This window comes from Mauremys mutica, chromosome 3, assembly GCF_020497125.1.
Source record: "Mauremys mutica isolate MM-2020 ecotype Southern chromosome 3, ASM2049712v1, whole genome shotgun sequence".
Lineage (NCBI taxonomy): Eukaryota > Metazoa > Chordata > Testudines > Geoemydidae > Mauremys > Mauremys mutica.
This window is the reverse complement of record NC_059074.1, coordinates 51489835-51509804: the sequence shown is the minus strand read 5'-3', so window position 1 is coordinate 51509804 and position 19970 is coordinate 51489835. Positions and strand designations below refer to the sequence as shown.

Below are 19970 nucleotides of genomic sequence, written 5' to 3'. Positions count from 1 at the left end.
CAAGCAGGTGCTTGGGACAGCCAAGGGGAAGGGGCAGCACGTCGGGCTCTTCTGCGGCAATTTGGCGGCGGGTCCCTCGGTCCCTCTTGGAGGGAAGGACCTGTCGCCAAAGAAGAAAGCGGCACGGTGGAGCTGCCGCCGGTCACAATCACATCTTTTTTTTTTTTTTGATGCTTGGGGCAGCAAAAACCCTGGAGCTGGCCCTGGTCAGTGCACAATATCTGACAGTACCTGCTTACACAGGCTCTATGGGTGCTTCTTTCTCTTTTAAAATCATCTGTGGCCCTCTGAAGAGGTTTGTGTTCAAATATTTGGTTTGTGTTCAAATATTTTGAGCCTCCTGAAAATGATTTCCCTCCAGAGATTGTGTTGTTGCTAGTTTGAGCTATTTCTGCACTTTGCTCACACCTCCACATGGGAAGAATGTACAGTGCAGTTAAACTAGAGATTCAGTTGCTATGGGGATGGTGCTTCAGATTTAAGTAGCAGCAGAAATGTGCAGCATTTTCTGTGATTTGTGAGTTAAACTTGACATTCCAGTCAGCAGTAGGGCAGCCACCTGTGTTTTAAGTAAATAAAGACCCAAAAATACAATGGTTTTGTTTTTATTTGTAAGGGGCAGTAATACCTGCCAGTGTTCTATTTGCAGGCCAAAGTTGTATATGCTAGAAAATCATATATTTGCATCATAGTCTATGATGCCTTGCATGATTTTTGCTGAAATAGGGAACAAAGTGTGTCTTTTCCCAGGACAAGGGACTTTATGCCCCATCAGGGATACTCTTAAAATGAGGGATTGGCATTTTGATCATTAGAAAGAGCCCTTTTTGATCTGATTCCAGGGGTAGGGCTGTCATAAACAGATAGTTAAGGGTTAATGTCTCTTTTACCTGTAAAGGGTTAAGAAGCTCAGTAAACCTGGCTGACACCTCACCAGAGGACCAATAAGGGGACAAGATACTTTCAAATCTTGGTGGAGGGAAGTCTTTTGTTTGTGCTCTTTGTTTGGGGGTTGTTCGCTCATGGGACGGAGGGGTCTGTGTTGCGTCACCGGGGTATTCATGCCCAGTGACTTGCATCTGAAGAAGTGGGTATTCACCCACGAAAGCTCATGCTGCAAAACGTCTGTTAGTCTATAAGGTGCCACAGGATTCTTTGCTGCATGCCCAGTGAGCGCATAATGGCCCGGTTGTCCTTCAAACTCTGAAGTCTGGGGTCAGTTTTATCAGAGAACAGCACTTGGCCATCAAAGAGTAGGCCTTGAATGGTCTGCTGCAGCTCCGGTGGAAGACAGGATGCTTGTAGCCATGAAATGCGGCGCATAGCCATGCCTGAGGCTAGAGTTCTAGCTGCCGAGTCTGCCGCATCTAAAGATCTAAAGTGGCGCAGGGATGTCCTCGCCACTTTCTTGCCCTCCTCGAGCAAGGCCGCAAACTCCTGTCTGGACTCCTGGGGGACCAACTCTTTGAACTTCCCCATCGAGATCCAGGTGTTATAGTTATAATGGCTCAGGAGGGCCTGCTGGTTAGCTACCCTGAGCTGTAGACCACCAGCAAAATAAATCTTGCACCCGAATAAATCCAGGCGCCTAGTGTCCTTGGACTTAGAGGCGGGCGCTTGCTGGCCATGTCTCTCCCTCTCATTCACTGACTGCACCATGAGGGAGCAAGGGTGAGGGTGAACATACAGATATTCATAGCCCTTGGAGGGCACCATGTATTTCCTCTCCACCCCTCTGGCCCTGGGACAAATAGACACAGGGGACTGCCAAATCGTATTGGCATTAGCCTGGATGGTCCTAATGAAAGGTAGGGCGACACATGTGGGGGCATCAGCCGATAAAATGTCCACCACCGGATCCTCCACTTTCACCACCTCCTCCACCTGCAGGTTCATGTTCTGTGCCACCCTATGCAGGCGATCCTGGTGTGCATGAAGATCTATAGGTGGTGGGCCAGAGGAGGACGTGCCTGCCACTGCCTCATCAGGCGAGGAGGAAGAGGATACCCCTGGGACAAGCAGATCCTGGGGATGTTCAGGTTGGGGAGGGTCCTGCTGCCCTAGGTCCACTATGGTGGTGGCATGGGCTTGATCTGGTGGTAGGACAGTCGCCTCCAAGTCTACCGGGGGAGGGCGGCTCACAGTGGCCTCAGGCATCCGATGCTCCAAATGAGCGGATTGAGAAGCACCTGAGGGGATACCTTGGGCTTGGTGGTATGCCCAAGGAGTCCAGAAGGGCCATTGTGGGGGGTCCCTGATCAGGATCCTGTCCTTCATATTGTCCCTGGCTAGCACCCTCAGCGTCATGTCCCTGGGTATGGTAGCCACTTCCCACCTGGGACGATGATGAATTTGGTCATGAAGGCCAAGAAGAGGCTGAACGCCCATGTGGCGTTGCACCGTCCCGCTCTGTCAGTTCATGCCTGGGAGCTGGAGATCGGTGCCGGGATCTTCGGCGGTTCTGCAATCGGGATCGGGACCGATGGTCATAACGGGGCCAGGAGGCTGATCTAGATATCGATGAGGATCTACAGTGTCGGGATCGGCTGCGAGGCGACCAGTGCCGGGACCAGTGCCGGGACCCGGATTGGTACCGATCATACCAGGAGGAAGACCTGCGTGAGGTGGAGCAGCGCCGCAAGTACGACTGGCACCGAGATGGAGATCGGTGCCGGGACAGCAAGCGGTGCCGGGTCTGGGACCATCGGCGGGATTGGGACCGCGACCTGGACCGGGACCGAGATCGGTGCCGAGCTGTCTCACTCTGCAAGGAGGGTCACATGAAGGCAGGTTTGCCTGTAGATTGGACAGTCCACACTGGCGGTGCCGGGGGCTGAGGCGGTCTAGGCTCTGTCAGCGCGATCAGGTCGCGAGCAGTGGAGAAGGTCTCCAGAGCGGATGGCAGGCTGAGCTCAACCACGTGCGCACCAGGGAGCTTATGTGCACCGGACCCAACGGCCCTTGCGGCACCGGAATCGATGGTGCCGAAGTCGGCAGTGCCAGAGTTGGAGCCTTAGTGCGACGGTCCGGTCCAGGCTGTTGCTCCAATGGGGCCACAGGCGATGTCTGCAACTGAACAGAAGCAGCAGGTGGTTTGTGCTGCTTCTTGGGCCGCGGAGACAGCAAACGATGTCGCGACTGTACCGGTGCCGGAGACGTCCGGTACCGAGAGTCTTTGCTGGTGCCGGGTCATTCCGGTGCAGGAGGTGCACTTCGAACCGACGGCATCTGGTCTGCGCACCGGGCTAAGTGCTGCTTCTGTTCGGAGGTGTTTTAAATTAAAGACCCACTCCCTTTTTGTTTGAGGCTTGAAAGCCTTACAAATGTGACACTTATCTGGTTGATGGGATTCCCCCAGGCACTTCAAGCAAGGGTCGTGGGGGTCTCCCATAGGCATCAGCTTGAGACAGGCCAAGCAAGGTTTGAAACCCGGGGACCTGGCATGGACCCTGGTACCGGGGAGGAGGGAAGGGGATGAACCCCGTTCCCTCCAAGTACTATCTACACTATGTACAAACTTACTATTAGCTAAACTATAACTGCTAAAACTATTAACAATGACACTAAACAACTATCTACAGTACAACGAGTAAAGCTAGAGAGGTGGAGATCAGCTATGCTGCGCTCCACAGTTCCAACGACCGTCACGGGCGGCAAGAAGGAACTGAGGGGGCACTGGGTCGGCAGGGACATATATCTGGCGCTATAAGGTTGCCACTCCAGGGGGCGCCTCAGCCAACTCACCGAGTGTTGCTAGGGTAAAAATCTTCCAACGATCATGAATGCGGCATTGGAATTGATATGAGCAAGCACTCGAAGAAGATCCTTATTTCCACTGCTGGTACTCGTCATCTCATCCTTTTGGTCATTACCCAAAGATCATGACCATAGATGAGGATGGGGACATAGATCAACCTGTAAATCAAGAGCTTCATTCGAGAACTCAGCTCCCACTTCACTGCCATGGATTGGAACAGTGCCTGCATCACTGCCACCGCCACACCAGTCTGCCGGTTGAGCTCCTGCTTATCATCATTTGGGAACAAGACCCCTAGATATTTGAACTATTCCACTAAGGGCAGCTGCTCCCCTCTCACCTGGAGAGAACAGTCCACTTTCTTATGGGATAAGACCATGACCTCTGATTTGGAGGTGCAGATTCTCATCCCAGCTGCTTCACACTGGGCAGCAAAACATTCACGGGCACATCAGAGATCACAGTCTGAAGAAATTAAACCTTAAATTTGTAAATCCAGAGTTTGGATTTTTAAAATCTCTTAGGTTCCTGCACACTGTTTTTGATATATTTACAAAATATATTTATATGATATATATTTATGATATTTTTATATATACATTTATATATTGTAAATATATCAACAATAACTGTTGTCGATATATTTACAAAACGTGTGCGTGTGTGTGTGTGTGTGTCTGTATTAATAAGATGAACCTACATCATCAAGATGCACAGTGAATAGGAATAAATGTGGAAAGATCTGGTAGAGAAAAAGTTGAGAAATTTTCTTCAGTCTTTCTCTGAAAATAGGGGAGTTGCTGACTATGTCAGTTCAGCTTTGGCTTTTTTTCAGATTATAACTTTTTATTTCCCAGGATACCTTTCTCTGGGTCAGATTGTAATATGCTTACTCAGTTTAGGTTGTGCCTTACCTCAGAATTGCCCCATTGATTTCAGTGTGATTACTCATGATATAAAATACTATTCAACATAAAATTATCACAATATGGCCAAAATTTTTGCTGCTGTGATGCTGTGAAGTCTGACTGATCCGTAGACTGTTTCCAACTTCCAAAAAGCATACAGGAGGTTCATAGAGGAGGTTCTGGGGTTTTATAAAATCCTTCCATCCCTAATTACTGCAAATTGCATAGTTATGTCCTAGCCTAATACAGATGATGTATGCCTACTATTCAAGCAGTAATGTACAGCGCTGCTTTCTAATAAATTATACATGCTTCTTGACATCTTTCTAAATTCCTTTCACAAATGTATGATTAATATTTAAGAGCCTCTTATCCTAAAGAGAAGAAATTTGCAATCAAATTGAATTAATGTACAATAATATATGAATCATTCTTACTGAGTAAAGCTTTGATCTCATGACTTTTAGGGTTTAAACAATGACTCATTTCACCTGTTAGAGTTTGAGTAAATATGAAAAGATCCCTGGCGTATTTGTTCGTCTGTGATTAACTATGACTTGTTTTCTTTGATTCACATTCCCGTCCAGCAAGACACATTTTCAAGGATGCTCTGTGTTTAATGTAGGAAGATGTGTTTAATGGAAGGAGCTGTTCTAAGAACTTCAGAAAAAGCCATAAGGCACAGGGGACAATATTACACCTTGTAGCTTACTGCCATGTAGGTGCCAGGAAATGCAACACAATTGCACAAGCTTATATGATGTAAGATACAGAGTTGGTATTAAATTAATAAAGAGACATTTTGGAAGATACTGAATAGATTAGATACATTATACTTTCGTTATGAGTCCCAATTTGGCAGTGACATAGAGAGGCCCAGCTCTCCTTGACTCAAACAGGATTTGTGCTGCTTACTTCAGGGCTGAATTTGGTCCCTGGTATGGTCCCTTAAGCCTCTGAAATCACTGTATGAGGGTATTAAGACTGTGTGTTAAGAGTGTTGTCAGGTATGTAAGTGGCAGGGCTGGGTGAACTGTTTCAGAAAAATATGGCACCCTGAAATATGAACCAAAGTGCAAATGTTACAAAACTTTAACCTGTATCTGAGACTTCCAGGATCCGTCAGTCCAAAGTGATCTTTGGGGTTGTATGTTTGAGATCTCCTTTCTCCTTCTAATGGGCCTGCTCCCCCACATCTGCCTTGTGCAGCACCTCTCTTAGGGTACGTCTATAGTACGAAATTAATTCAAACTTATTCTAGTCGAATTTTCGGAAGCGATTTTATACATTCGGTGTTGTGTGTCCCCACTAAAGCGCATGAATTCGGCGGAGTGCGTCCACAGTACCGAGGCTAGCATCAAATGTCGGAGCAGTGTACTGTGGGAAGCTATCCCACAGTTCCCGCAGTCCCTGCTGCCCACTGGAATCGTGGGTTAAGCTCCCAGTACATGATGGGGCAAAAACATTCTCGCGGGTCGGGTGTTTCTGGGTGTGTGCTGTCACTCGCTATTCCCTCCGTGAAAGGTACAGCAGATGCCATACTGCCAGCAGATGGTGCAGTACGGTGCACCGCCTGTCTCCTGGTACTATGAATCCACCTCACGTCCTCTCGTCTTTCTATCTACTTTTTTATCTAACCATTTCCCACCTTTTTTCAGCTCCCATGAACCGAGCAGCACAGCTTCCGCCACAAACTCTGCTCTCCCGTTCTTGCATCGCTAGCTAATTTTTCCATGTTGTCTGTCCTGGGCTTGTGTGCAAGCTACAGAAGACAACAATTCCCCGCCGTTTTTCGACCATCGTGAACTGAGCTGCACAGCTTCCACCACAAACTTTTCTCACACTTCCGCTACAAACTCTTCTCTCACCCTCTTGCAGCTCTAGCGAGCTTGCTGAGTCTGTGAAAGCTACAGAAGACAACCATTTACCGCCTTTTATTGGCCATCTTGAACTGAACAGCTATCCTACGTTTTGCACCCTTTTTCCAGGATTACCCGTGCAGGCATCATAGCACAGCAAGCTTGGAGCCCGCTCAGATCTCCGCTGCACTTTTGACCATTGTAAATATCTCAAGCATTATCCAGCAGTATGTGCAGTATCTGCAAAACCAGGCAAGGAAGCGACGACAGTGTAATTACTATACTGATGAGGATATGGACACAGACGTTCCTAGAAGCACGGCATGTGGCGACTGGGAGATCATAGTGGCATTGGGCCAGGTTCATGCCATGGAACGCCGATTCTGGGCCCGGGAAACAAGCACAGACTGGTGGGACCACATAGCGTTGCAGGTCTGGGATGATTCCCAGTGGCTGCGAAACTTTTGTATGCGTAGGGCCACTTTCATGGAACTTTGTGACCTGCTGTCCCCTGCCCTGAAGTGCAAAGACATCAAAATGAGAGCAGCCCTTACAGTGAGAAGTGAGTGGCCATAGCACTGTGGAAGCTTGCAATGCCCGACAGCTACGAGTCAGTCGGGAATCAGATTGGAGTGCACAAATCTACTCTAGGGGCTGCTGTGCTGCAAGTAGACAACACAATCATTGATCAGCTGCTATCAAGGGTAGTGACTCTGGGAAATGTGCAGACCATTGTGGATGGCTTTAATACGCTTGGATTCCCTAACTGCGGTGGGGCGATAGATGGAACGCATATCCCTATCTTGGCCCTGGCACACCGGGGCGGCCAGTACATAAACCACAAGGCAGGGGCAGCTCTAGGTATTTTGCCGCCCCAAGCACGGCAGGCAGGCTGCCTTTGGTGGCTTGCCTGCAGGAGGTCCCCGGTCCCGTGGATTCGGCGGCACGCCTGCGGGAGGTCTGCCGAAGCCGCGGGACCAGCGGACCCTCCACAGGCATGCCGCTGAAGGCAACCTGCCTGCCGCCCTCATGACGACCGGCAGGGCACTCCCTGTGGCTTGCCGCTCCAGGCACGCGCTTGGCGTGCTGGTGCCTGGAGCCGCCCCTGCCGCATGGAGTACTTTTCCATGGTGCTGCAAGCACTGGTAGATCACAAGGGACGTTTCACTGACATCAATGTGGGATGGCCAGGAAAGGTGCATGATGCTCGCATTTTCAGGAACTCTGGTCTGTTTGAACAGTTGCAGGAAGGGACTTACTTCCCAGACCAGAAAATTACTGTTGGGGATGTTGAAATGCCTATAGTTATCCTTGGGGACCCAGCCTACCCCTTAATGCCATGGCTCATGAAGCCTTACACAGGCACCCTGGACAGTAGTAAGGAGCAGTTCAACTATAGGCTGAGCAAATGCAGAATGGTGGTAGAATGTGCTTTTGGATGTTTGAAAGGGCGCTGGCGCAGTTTACTGACTTGGTTAGATCTCAGCACAACCTATATTCCAATTGTAATTGCTGCTTGTTGTGTGCTCCACAATATCTGTGAGAGTAAGGGGGAGATGTTTATGGTGGGGTGAGAGTTTGAGGCAACTCACCTGATGGCCAATTTCGCACAACAGGGCAATTAGAAGAGCGCAGCAGGGCGTGCTGCATATCAGAGAAGCTTTGAAAGCCAGTTTCATGACTGGCCAGGGTATGGTGTGACAGTTGTGTTTGTTTCTCTTGAAGTTACCAGCCCCCTATATATATATGAAAGGAAATAAAGTCTAAATTGTTTTAAAATTGTTCTTTATTATTTGTTGCACAACACATTGAGAGAAATCAGAAGGCAGACTGGGGAGGGGGGGGGTATTGGGTTGGGGGGTGGAGGAGGAGGGAAGGACAAATCCAGAAACCAAATCAAAAGTTTGCATATGGCAGCTTTCTGTTGCTTGGCCGATCCCTCTGGGGATGAGTGTGTGGGTCCCCGTAGCCTCCCACCTCGTGTTCTTGGGCATCTGGGTGAGGAGGCTATGGAACTTGGGGAGGAGGGAGGGTGGTTATACAGGGGCTGCAGCTGCAGTCTGTGGTCTTGCTGCCTTTCCCGCATTAGATCCACCATACAGTAGAGCATGTCAGTTTGCTCCCCCATGAGCTTGACCACAGCGTCCTGCCTGCTCTCATCACGCGTGTCCCTCCTCTCTTCATGTTCCTGTAATGCTTTACAGGACTCTGCAATTGTTTGCCTCCACGCATTCATCTGGGCCCTATCAGTGCAGGAGGACTGTATGAGCTCAGCGAACATGTCGTCCCGAGTTCATTTTTTCCACATTCTAATCTGGACCAGCCTCTGGGATGGAGTAGATAGGGGCCATGTTGAAACATTTGCACCTGCGGGAGGAGAAAAAGGGAGGGTAGTATTTTAAAAGATACATTTCAGAGAACAAAGGGGACACTTTGGTGTGAGTAAGCCATCACACACGGCTGGGCAACAGAATTCAGCTTGCAGGCAGCCTAGGGGCATGCGGGGTTCTGCTTCTTCTACATTCATTTCAATGCTTTCAAACTGCTGGGCTCCCTTTCCCAGGCAAGCAATGCCTGGTGGGTGTGCCATATAAAAGGAGGGCCTGCGGGCTCTCTGGGATGATCGCTTCACACAACATCCCTCCCCTCCCCTCCCCCCCCATCACCCCCCACTGCATGGCTCTGATCAGGCTCTCACTCACCAGAAGTACCTTCTCCAGGGTCATGGTCCAGGAGCCCGCCTTGGGAGTGGGGGCAGGCTCTTGGCTCCAATGTTAAGAATAGTTCCTGGCTAGGGGAGAAAACAGATTCCTCACTTGCCACCTGAGCACTGTCCTCCTCCTCCTCCTCTTCGTCCTCGCTCCATGCAACTCCCACCTTGCAGGTGTCCACGGACAGTGGTGGGGTAGTGGTGGCGTCACCCCCCATATTTGCATGCAACTCATGATAGAAGTGGAATGTATGGGGCTGTGACCCAGAGCGCCGTTCACCTCCCAGGCTTTTTAGTATGCTTGCCTGAGCTCCTTGATTTTTGTACGACACTGCTCTGTGTCCCTGGAGTAGCCTCTTTCCGTCATGGCCCTGGAGCCTTTAGCACACGCATTTGAGTCCCTTTTTTGGAACGTAGTTCTGCCATAACAGACTCGTCTCCCCAACATGCGATGAGATCCAATACCTCCTGTTCGGACCATGCTGGAGCTTGTCTGCGAATCGGGGACTGCGTGATCTCTTGTGATGGTGGACTCTGCATGGTCCGCATGTGATGGTGGACTGGGCTGATGGTCACCTGTGCTCATGGTGACCAAACAGGAAATTAAATTCAAAAGTTCCCGGGGCTTTTCCTGCCCACCTGGCTAATGCATCAAAGTTGAGAGTGTTGTCCAGAGCGGTCACAAGGGAGCATTCTGGGATAGCTCCCGGAGGCCAATAACGTCGAATTGTGTCCACAATACCTTTAACCCGGGATTGCGATCTCGATTTAAGTGCTACTCCACTTGCCAATGTGGAGTACAGAAATTGGATTAAAGAGCCCTTTAAATTGAAAAAACCAGTTTGATCGTGTGGACAGAATCATTTTTTTTTCCAAATTAACTTGGCTAATTCTGAAATAACAGACTAGTGTAGACCAGGCCTTAGAATGAAGTCCCCCTGCAAAACAGGATATTGCAAAATTACCCAATGTGCCCTGAAGCATATTTGCAAAGTTTCGATTGTATGGAGAAGAACCTACAAATAGGGAGACTTCCTGCACTCCAGAATATGCCACCACACAATGATAGAGTTGTGGGAAATGGGCACATGAAGTTGCCGTCCCTCACAAAACCTAAAGAAGCAGGATTGTGGAGGAGTCCACTAGCCCACAACCATTTGCCTAACTCTTAAAGAAACAGAAATGAGACAGGAAAGGCCTGAGAAATCCAGGCAGTGATGAAATAGCAAGCCACGGCATTTCTCCCTCTCCACCCCAGAAAACAAAACAAACAAGAACAGGATGTAGATGAAACCCCAGGTCTGCCGGATGGAGAGGAGCTAGATGGTGAGAGAAGTTGGTGGTACCTGTTGTGCGGGGAGACAGGACGCCAGCAATGATTCAGATAATGTAGTTAAGCATCAGAAATTGTATCTGTTCCTCTGCATTGAAGCTGAATTCTGACTCTTGGAAGGTCTACTCATTACTAATCAGGAGAGACAGGCTGATCCCAAAAACTTCTCCACTTGCCTCCCTAAAGTGTGGCCAATTTTGAATTTGCTTCCAAGTCCAAACTTTGTGAGTTGTACCTCTCTCTAGTATGAGCCTGAACCAGAATCCAAAATCCACATAACTCTGAACTTTGGGAAAGTCTGGGTGCAAATCTACAATCAAATTGCTAAGCTGAGGCACATCTGTAATACCATTGATACGGGGTGATGTGTGTTCATGACACTTGACATGTATGGAAGAAGGAAGCTGATCAAATTCAACCCTCATGCAAGTAGGTTTAATCCCATTTAAATCAGTAGATCTAGTATTTCACTTTTAGGTTGCAAGAAAATGTTCTGATATATGAGTGTCAAAAAGACATATGTTGTGAAGGCAGGGAGAAGAGAAAAAAAATCTCTCCTATGAGTCCCAGCAAGTGCAGCCACAGCTTCCAGCTCCTTAGTCCATCACAGCACAGGAAACCAACATTTCTATCTGCCACTTAGGAAGCTAAATTACTTTCCCGCCTCAATGGTTTCTATGCATCAAAGCATAATGGTTAAGGGTGAGAGAGAAAATACCCTAATGCTCGACTCTGATGGATTGAGCTGCTTTTGTTACTGTGAGGTCTTGTCCTCTTTTCCCCTTAATTTTAGGTAGCCGTTTATCACTGTGAAGAGGTTGCAGGCAGTGGTTTGCTTACCTGTTGTCCTTTGCCCTGAAGGTTTAAAGAAACAATAATAGAAGTACTGTGCCATGTTTGTGAAATGTCTAGGAAATGAAAAATAGTTACAGATCATACCTGAGATAAGGATATAGCTCTTGCCACTGTTTCAAAGATTCATGGATGCCCTTTGCCTAGAAGCTGTGAGCTGATTGATGGAGACAATGTAGCTCAGCAAGTCTGAACTAATGTCCAAGAGGGACAAAAACAAAAGCCTGAGAAAAGGACCTGTCAGAATCGATGTTCTGTTCTTGGCCTTGATTTTTACAGGCAACCAATAACCATTTAGAGCAGAGGTGGGCAAACTACTGCCCGGGGGATGCATCCGGCCCTTCAGGTGTTTTAATCTGGCTCTCAAGTTCCTGCCAGGGAGCAGCTCCCAGAAACAGTAGCATGTCCCCCCCTCTGGCTCCTACGTGTAGGGGCAGACAGGGAAATCCACACACTGCCCCCACCCCAAGCGCCATCCCCGCAGCTCCCATTGGTCACCCTCTGAACTCCTCCCACCCTCTGAACCCCTCGATCCCAACCTCCTACACCCCCAACCGGAGCCCTCACCCCGACCCACACCCCAACCCCCTGCCCCAGCCCAGAGCCCCCTCTCGCACCCTGAACTCCTCATTTCTGGCCCCTCCCAAGCCCTCACCCCAGCCGGAGCCCTCACCCCCTCCCATACACCAACCCCCTGCCCCAGCCCAGAGCCCCCTCTCACACCCTGAACTCCTCATTTCTGGCCCCTCACAAGCCCTCACCCCATCCGGAGCCCTCACCCCCTCCCGCACCTCAACCCCCAATTTCATGAGCATTCATGGCTCGCCATACAATTTCCATACCCAGATGTGGCCCTTGGACCAAAAAGTTGGCCCACCCCTGATTTAGAGAAACACTGACATGTCATAAATCTGAGACAAAGTGGGACGAAGAAGAAGAGCTCTGGGTACAATGTTTAATTTGAAATGAAAGAGGTGTCAGGGCTCAAGCTGGGTGGCTGCTGGCCGGAGACTCAGTTCTGAAGGCAGTGCAGCTGCCGGCAGCAGTGCAGAAGTAAGGGTGGTGTGGTATGGTATTGCTACTCTTACTTCTGTGCTGCTGCTGGCAGAGGTGCTGCCTTCAGAGAGTGAAGGCTGCTGGCCGGGAGCCCAGAAGTGCTGGGGCTATGAACTGCCAAGCCTAGAGGTGCCAGGGCTCAGCTCTGGCAAGCCCCGGCACAAATTAAGCTCTGTCTGTGTAGCTCACAAGTTTGTCTCTTTCACCAACAGAATTTTGGACCTGTAAAAGATATTACCTCACCCATTTTGTCTCTCTAATATCCTGAGAGCACTACGGCTATAATAACAGGTCATAAAACTGCCAGTGGATGATAAAATGCAAATTGATTTAATGCATTTAAACTATTAAAAAGAATTCTGCTTTCAAGGAGAAGGTCCATTTTTAAATCTCTGTATCTAGTGTGTTTTTGGATTTTACAAGCTCTACAACACTCAGAATGACTTTAATATGGACAACCAGCAGGATGGTTTGTTTTTCTTGTTTGATCTCAGTGATTCCCCTGGCTCTAATTAAATACAGAGGTGTGAAAGGCCAGCGGACACTTACCTTTTCTCGGGTTCCCTCAGTTTGATGATGGCATTAATGACTGCAACTAGCCACTATATACAACTTGTGACACAGGCCTCACTCCCCTGCAAACCTCCTACCCTCTCCTCCTTCAAACCCTTCCCCAGATCCCACTTCTGCTCTGCCTCTGAGAAGAAATCAGCCAACTAATTGGCTAGCTGAGAAGCAGCCACAGGGCCTGATCTTACTACTTTTCCCTTGGGTCCACTTCATTATCTTCCCTTTCCCCCTTATTCTTTGTTACACTTACTTTTTGTGCCATTTCTTAATTTAGCTTGTAAGTTTTTTGGGTTAGGGACCTTGCCTTCTTCTGTGTTTTGTATAATACCTAGCAAAAAGAAGATGCAAGACTGGCTGGCGTTTCTGGATGCTAATACCACAGTACAAATAATAAAAAAATCAAATGTCCCATTAAATACAAACAGTGATCCCAGGCTGTTAGACTAAAACAAATATGATGTAAATTTGGGCTAATGGTTTAAAACTAAGCTGCCTAAAAATACAATCCAATGAGAGACTTGGCTACTTAGCAATCACTGAAAACCTCTGATTTAGCTGCCTAACGTTAGGCATCAGAGTCTGAAAATGTTGACTCCAAATGCTATTGAAACATTGATTTGTTCGGGTAATAATGTTGCATTGTTTCCCCTCTTTTATGTATTGTAGCTGTGACTGCCCCACTGGATGGAAAGGAGCATTTTGCACAGAGACAGTTTCAGTTTGCGATCCTGAGCACAACCCACCACATCTGTGTAGAAAAGGTGCTACCTGTGTGCCACTGCCTGATGGATACACATGCCACTGCCCTCTAGGAACTACTGGCACCTTCTGTGAACAAGGTATGACAAAGCTAGAAGGTATTTTCCATGTTATCCATTTGTGGGTTTTTTCTCCAAAGATTGATTTTTATTTGCCTGGTTCATGTAGAGAGCAAATAAAATGATTGAAGGAGAGTAATACAAATAGAAATTGGATTTTCTGGTTTCACTACCCCTCTGGCTGATCTGCACCCATGCTAGTCAATAGCAGAGCTCCAATTGACTCCTATACATGCGGGGTTATTCCCTTCCTGGACTGTGAAGTACTCAGAAACGTGGCATTCCAGTGCTTCCCAAGCAGCTGAATGTATGAAACGGTAAGTGAAATAACATGAACACAAAGCACTCTCATGCACCTAATAAACCTTTATAGAAAATTCATCTTGGGAAGAAACTGTCCTTTATTTGCTTTTGTTTCTTTGTAAAAAAATAAAATAAAAAATAAAAATCAGTAAGTGTAAATGGCCAAACAAAGGGGACACACTTCCTAAAGGCCTCAGACTCCAGCCTGCTTTTAAACAACCTTTAAAAGGTCCAGTGGTTAGGGCACTGGACGTGGAGTCAGGAATCTCTGGGACCTTGGACGAGTCACAGCATCTCTCTGTGACTCGGTTTCTCCACCTGTAAAGTGGAGATAACACTTAGCCACTTAGATGAAAACTGTGATGTGCAAAGTCAATACAAAGTGTATTTATTTCATAAATGAAACCAAGTGGCATCCCAACTTTGTGTTAACAAAAAATAAACAGTCTCTTAAAACCATTGGTCCTAACCCAGTAATTGCTGACTGTGCTTACACTTATTTTCAATTCCCTCATTTTTCCAGTTCCTTAAAATTATTGGAGCTGCAAATTCACACACCCTTTGTAAGTTTGTCAGAAAATGAGTGCACATTAGGCACTGTGAAAGCAGCATTATGGTCTACCTGGCTTTATTCCCATTCAGAGCCCCAGGAGTTCTGTACACCTGAGGTCTGATTCTATGTTTCCCATTGACATTGATGGAAACATTTCTGTTGACTTCAATGGGCATTGGATTAGGCCTCAGAATTAGAGTAATGATAAAACAGACAAACCTTTTGGAGCACGTTCATATATCACAACACTAATAGTTATTAGCTGCCAATCTCAGAGGAGATGTCTATGCTACCTTGCCTCCCTTTCACTGAAAGACTTTGAATCTGTCTGTTGCCCTTTTCTGCCTCAAAAAAAATGTCTTCAGCCTTGTCTGCCTTGTTTTTCTTAGGCTCCTCTTTAGGACTCCGTTGAAGGGTTTTTGTTTGTCCTTTACAGTACTTGCTGAGGCCTGGCCTCCCTTGCTGAATCCACAAAGCAAACTGTAGGCACAGAATTGACTACACCACTTGCTATGTGAGTTATACTCCCCATCTGGAAGTCTGATTTGGGTCCAAAACTGAATTGCACAACTCAGGTGCAAATTTGCAGGCTCAAACTCTGCTCACAAACCACTTTCTGAAAAGTCACTGCTAAATCCTTCATTCCCTGTAAGAACACTGCTCTAAGCACTGACTCTGCTGAAGCAGCCTTTCAGGGGTCTTCGTATTAACTCTTAAGCTTTGAATTTCCTTCTCATTGAGGGTTTATAATTGTGATGCCATCTGGATTCAGGACAGCAGACAATATAGGAAATATGCTTCACACAAAGCAGATAATTTATCTTATAATAAGTCCTATGTACCAGGACTTCAAACAGGTTTTGCTCTTTTTGCAATGTACAGTACTGCAGGTACTCACGTTCGAGCCATAGAAAACACCCAAGAGAAACTGTGCTCCTCATAGTTTGTTATTCTTTGAATAAATCCTAATCCTGTAACTGGAAAGCACACAGGAAGGCATCCGTTGTACTGAAAGGTTTTCTTTGGCTTTGGTATGAAGTGGAATTACTATACTTGGCCAAAACCCTTTGACCGGCATTTCACCTTACTCTGGCAGAGTAGTGAATTATCATATTTTTTAAAGTATAGTTTTCACTTTTAATGGATGGCAAACTGCTAAAAAACAGCTGTTTACCGAGATTGAATACATCTTCCCTGGAATGATGGTGTATGTTGGATGAGGGAAAAAGAGAGAACAAAGGGAGATAAAGTGATGAAGACTAATGAACACCAAGGAAAGAAAGACGGAGTGAGGGAAATATATGAGGCAGAACAAAAAAAACAGCATAGCAGAACAACAATAAAAACAAGCAGGCCATTGCCAATGGACAAGGACCAGTAAACACAGGGCAGTGATGTGAGTCATAGGAGACCAAGGCAGGCAAAGTCAGCAAGAATAGCATACAGGACAAGCCATGGGATCATAAAGAATGATGCTTATGGCGACACAGTTTTGTTAATTTGGGCAATCTATCTGAGTACAAGCAGCAAAGAATCCTGTGGCACCTTATAGACTAACAGACGTTTTGCAGCATGAGCTTTCGTGGGTGAATGCCCACTTCTTCGGATGCAAGAATACCCACTTGCATCCGAAGAAGTGGGTATTCACCCACGAAAGCTCATGCTGCAAAATGTCTGTTAGTCTATAAGGTGCCACAGGATTCTTTGCTGCTTCTACAGAACCAGACTAACATGGCTACCCCTCTGATACTATCTGAGTACAGTTTATGAATTTTGAGTTTATGAACTCTGTTTCTTCATCAAGGGGCAAACGCCATTATAAACGTGGGGATGGTTGGCCTTCTCTGTTAGCCTCCTATCTCCACATTGGACTGAAACTCCAGGGAGTAGTGGCCCAGAGCTAACAATAAAGGGTCATTAAATGTTGATGGTCCTCCATTCAAAAAGAAACACCTTGAGACAGACCCTTGCCCAGGAGAACTGGTTTACCAAAGGAGAGGCCATCTGTCAATGAAGTCATCAGGTAGGGGTCTTTGGTCACCTGCAGAGGCAGATCAGTGTATCTCAAGACAAAGGAAGCTGGTGGTTACAAGACAAAAGGTAACAGAGGGGGAAAAGACCCGAGACTGGATGTTATGAAGAGAGGTCATGTGCGGGAGGGTAAAGGGGAGAGGAAATATCCGGGACTCCTTAGAGGACTTTAGCCTGTGCCCAAAAAATTCTCCAGGGTGGTGAGGGGACTGAGGGAAATGTGTACCATTGTTTTTATTATTTTGTATGGATCAGTGTATTTGTCATGATACCAAGTAAAGAGTAATGGTGTTTTAGAATCCTGTGCAAAGTCATTCTGTGTATCTGTTGACTCTCTTTATCATGTACCCCATGAGAGGTAAACAGTGATCCTTTGGTGGGATTCTGGGGAACATGGAAGAGTTGCTGGAGAGGCTAGAGGGAGACAGCACTGGTTTCAAGACCTAAGCAATTGGATTTTGGGAGTCCTCATTGCCAAGAGGGGTATCAGACACGAGGTCTGTACCTAGAGTGCATGCCGACAGGGCCAAAGCCAGTGCCTAAGCTCTATATAGCCCCAGTAAGATGAGATGAGGTGGGATTCAGGGTTTGGAGCCCTCACAGCAGGCTGGCGCATATCCAACAGGGGGCGCTTTATCCCATCTGTGGGAACAGTTCGCACTGCAAATGTGAAAGACAGTTTAACTGAGCCTGACTGAAGTCATTAAAGACGGATACCATATCTAACAAGCACTAATACGTGTTTTGATCTGGAAAGTATGAATCAAATGTCTATTGTTACCCATTTATTGTGTGCATAAGGAAATTGAGCAAAATGTGTTAAAAATCAACACACAACTGTTCTTAAAATGCTTTGCAGAACATTCGCATGTACAACAGAGGAGTCAACAATACTACCAAGAATGAAACAATTTCCCAAATGGAACTGGGACTTGACACAGCACAGCTGAATGATAAAACTTGAGATTGTAAGGACATAACTGTACAATAGTAAATCAGCTAAATCGGAAGTTGTATAAACCAAGGGAAAGCAGGATCACCTATGGAAAACGCTCTTATTATTCAGATAGATCAAATCCTGTCAAATCTTACTCAGGCAAACTCTCACTGACTTCATTGCCTGAATAAGTACTGTGTGTAAATACTGAGCAAAGCCCTTAGAAGAATGCATAAAGAAGCAAATTAAAGCATATTTTTAAAAGAGGGAAAAATAAGTCAAGCCTCCTTTTCACAAGCTTGAACAAACTAAGATTGTCCTCAGTGATGTTGAGCACCCTTTTTCCATAAGTGTGGATTCGCATAAGTCGGATCTTGCGTAACCCGGAGAGCGTCTGCATGTGAAAGCAAGCATAGAGTCAAATGGTAAAAATCTTTAAATGAACCAAACTATACTACAGAATCTCTATGGATAGAAATTCCATGTTTGAATAATAAGAATATAGCAGTTGGAATATACCACTGACCACCTGACCAGGATGGTGATAGGGAGAGGCTACAAAAACAGAAAACCCAGTAATAATGGGGCATTTCAACTATGCTCATATTGATTGGGAACACGTCACCTCAGGACAGAATGCAGAGATAAAACTTCTAGACACCATTAATGACTGCTTCTTGGAGCAGCTAGTCCTGGAATCTGCAAAGGGAGAGGCAATTCTTGATTTAGTCCTAAGTGGCACACAGGATGTGGTCGAAGAGGTGAATATAGCTGAACTTCTTGGTAATTATGACCATAATGTAATTAAATTTAACATCCTTGGGGGAGGGGATACCAAAGAAACCCACCATATTAGCATTTACCTTCAAAAAAGGGAATTATACAAAAATGAGGAAGCTAGTTAAATGGAAATTAAAAGGAAAAGTCACAAAAGTGAAATGCCTGCAAGCCGCATGGAAACTTTTTAAAAACACCATAATAGAGGCTCAAGTTATATGTATAGCCCAAATAATAATAATAAAGAACCTGTAAGAGGACCAATAAACCTCCATCGTAACTAAACAACAGTAAAAGAGGTGGTTAGGGACAAAAAGGCATCCTTTAAAAATTAAAGGCAAATCCTATTGAGGAAAATTAGACTTGATTTGCCAGAGTTTAAGTATAATTAGGCAGGGCAAAAAAGAATTTGAAAAGCAACTAGCAAAAGACAAAAAAAATGCTGTTAGTTTTTGTAAGTACATCAAAAGAAGGAAACCTGCTGGTGAACAATTGAGGTGCTAAAGGAGCACGCAATAAAGACATTATGGAGAAGCTAAATGAATTATTTTCATCAGTTTTCACTGCAAAGGATGAGGGAGATTCCCACACCTAAGCAATTCGTTTTAGGGGTCACATATGAGGTGTCAGGAAAGGTGGTTTTGGAACATATTGATAAATGAAATAGTAATAAGACACCAGAACCAGAAGATATTCACCCAAGAGTTCTGCAGGAATGGAAATATGAAATTGCAGAACTACTAAATGTGGTATGTAACCTATCACTTAAATCAGCCTCTGTACCGGATTGCAAATGTGATGATGATTTTTTTTAAAAAGGCTCCAGAATCAGTCCTGGGAATTACAGGCCAATAAGCCTAATTTCAGTAGCAGGAAAACTGGTTAAAACTATAGTGAAGAACAGAATTATCAGACACATAGATGAACACAATGTGCTGGGGAAGAGTCAACACGGCTTTTGTAAAGGGAAATCATGACTCACCAATATATCAAGAAAAACAGGAGTACTTGTGGCACCTTAAAGACTAACAAATTTATTTTAGCATGAGCTTTCGTGAGCTAAAGCTCACTTCTTCGGATGCATAGAATGGAACACACAGACAGGAGATATTTATACATACAGAGAACATGAAAAGGTGGAAGTATGCATACCAACAGGCAGAGTCTAATCAATTGAGATGAGCTATCGTTAGCAGGAGGAAAAAAAACTGTTCCTGATGGCTTGTAGTGCTCAAAAAACTCCCTGAGAAAGCACAGGAACAGATCTATACAGACACATGCCTGGAACCCCGACCAGGTGTATTCTATTTGCTACCCAAGATCCATAAACCTGGAAATCCTGGACGCCCCATCATCTCAAGCATTGGTACTTTAACAGCAGGATTGTCTGGCTATGTGGACTCTCTCCTCAGGCCCTATGCTACCAGCACTCCCAGCTATCTTCGAGACACCACTGACTTCCTGAGGAAACTACAATCCATCAGTGATCTTCCAGAAAACACCATT

The 19970-nt window shown here is 46.2% G+C and overlaps 1 protein-coding gene across 1 annotated transcript in view; it reads left to right on the top strand.

The window, feature by feature from the left end:
• The window catches only part of LOC123366211 (protein eyes shut homolog), a 95536-nt gene that overhangs the window by 45300 nt on the left and 30266 nt on the right, over window positions 1-19970 (top strand). The window contains exon 6 of the mRNA XM_045009441.1: window positions 13712-13884. Coding sequence (XP_044865376.1) covers window positions 13712-13884 — 173 coding nt within the window. The remainder of the gene's footprint in view (window positions 1-13711; window positions 13885-19970) is intronic.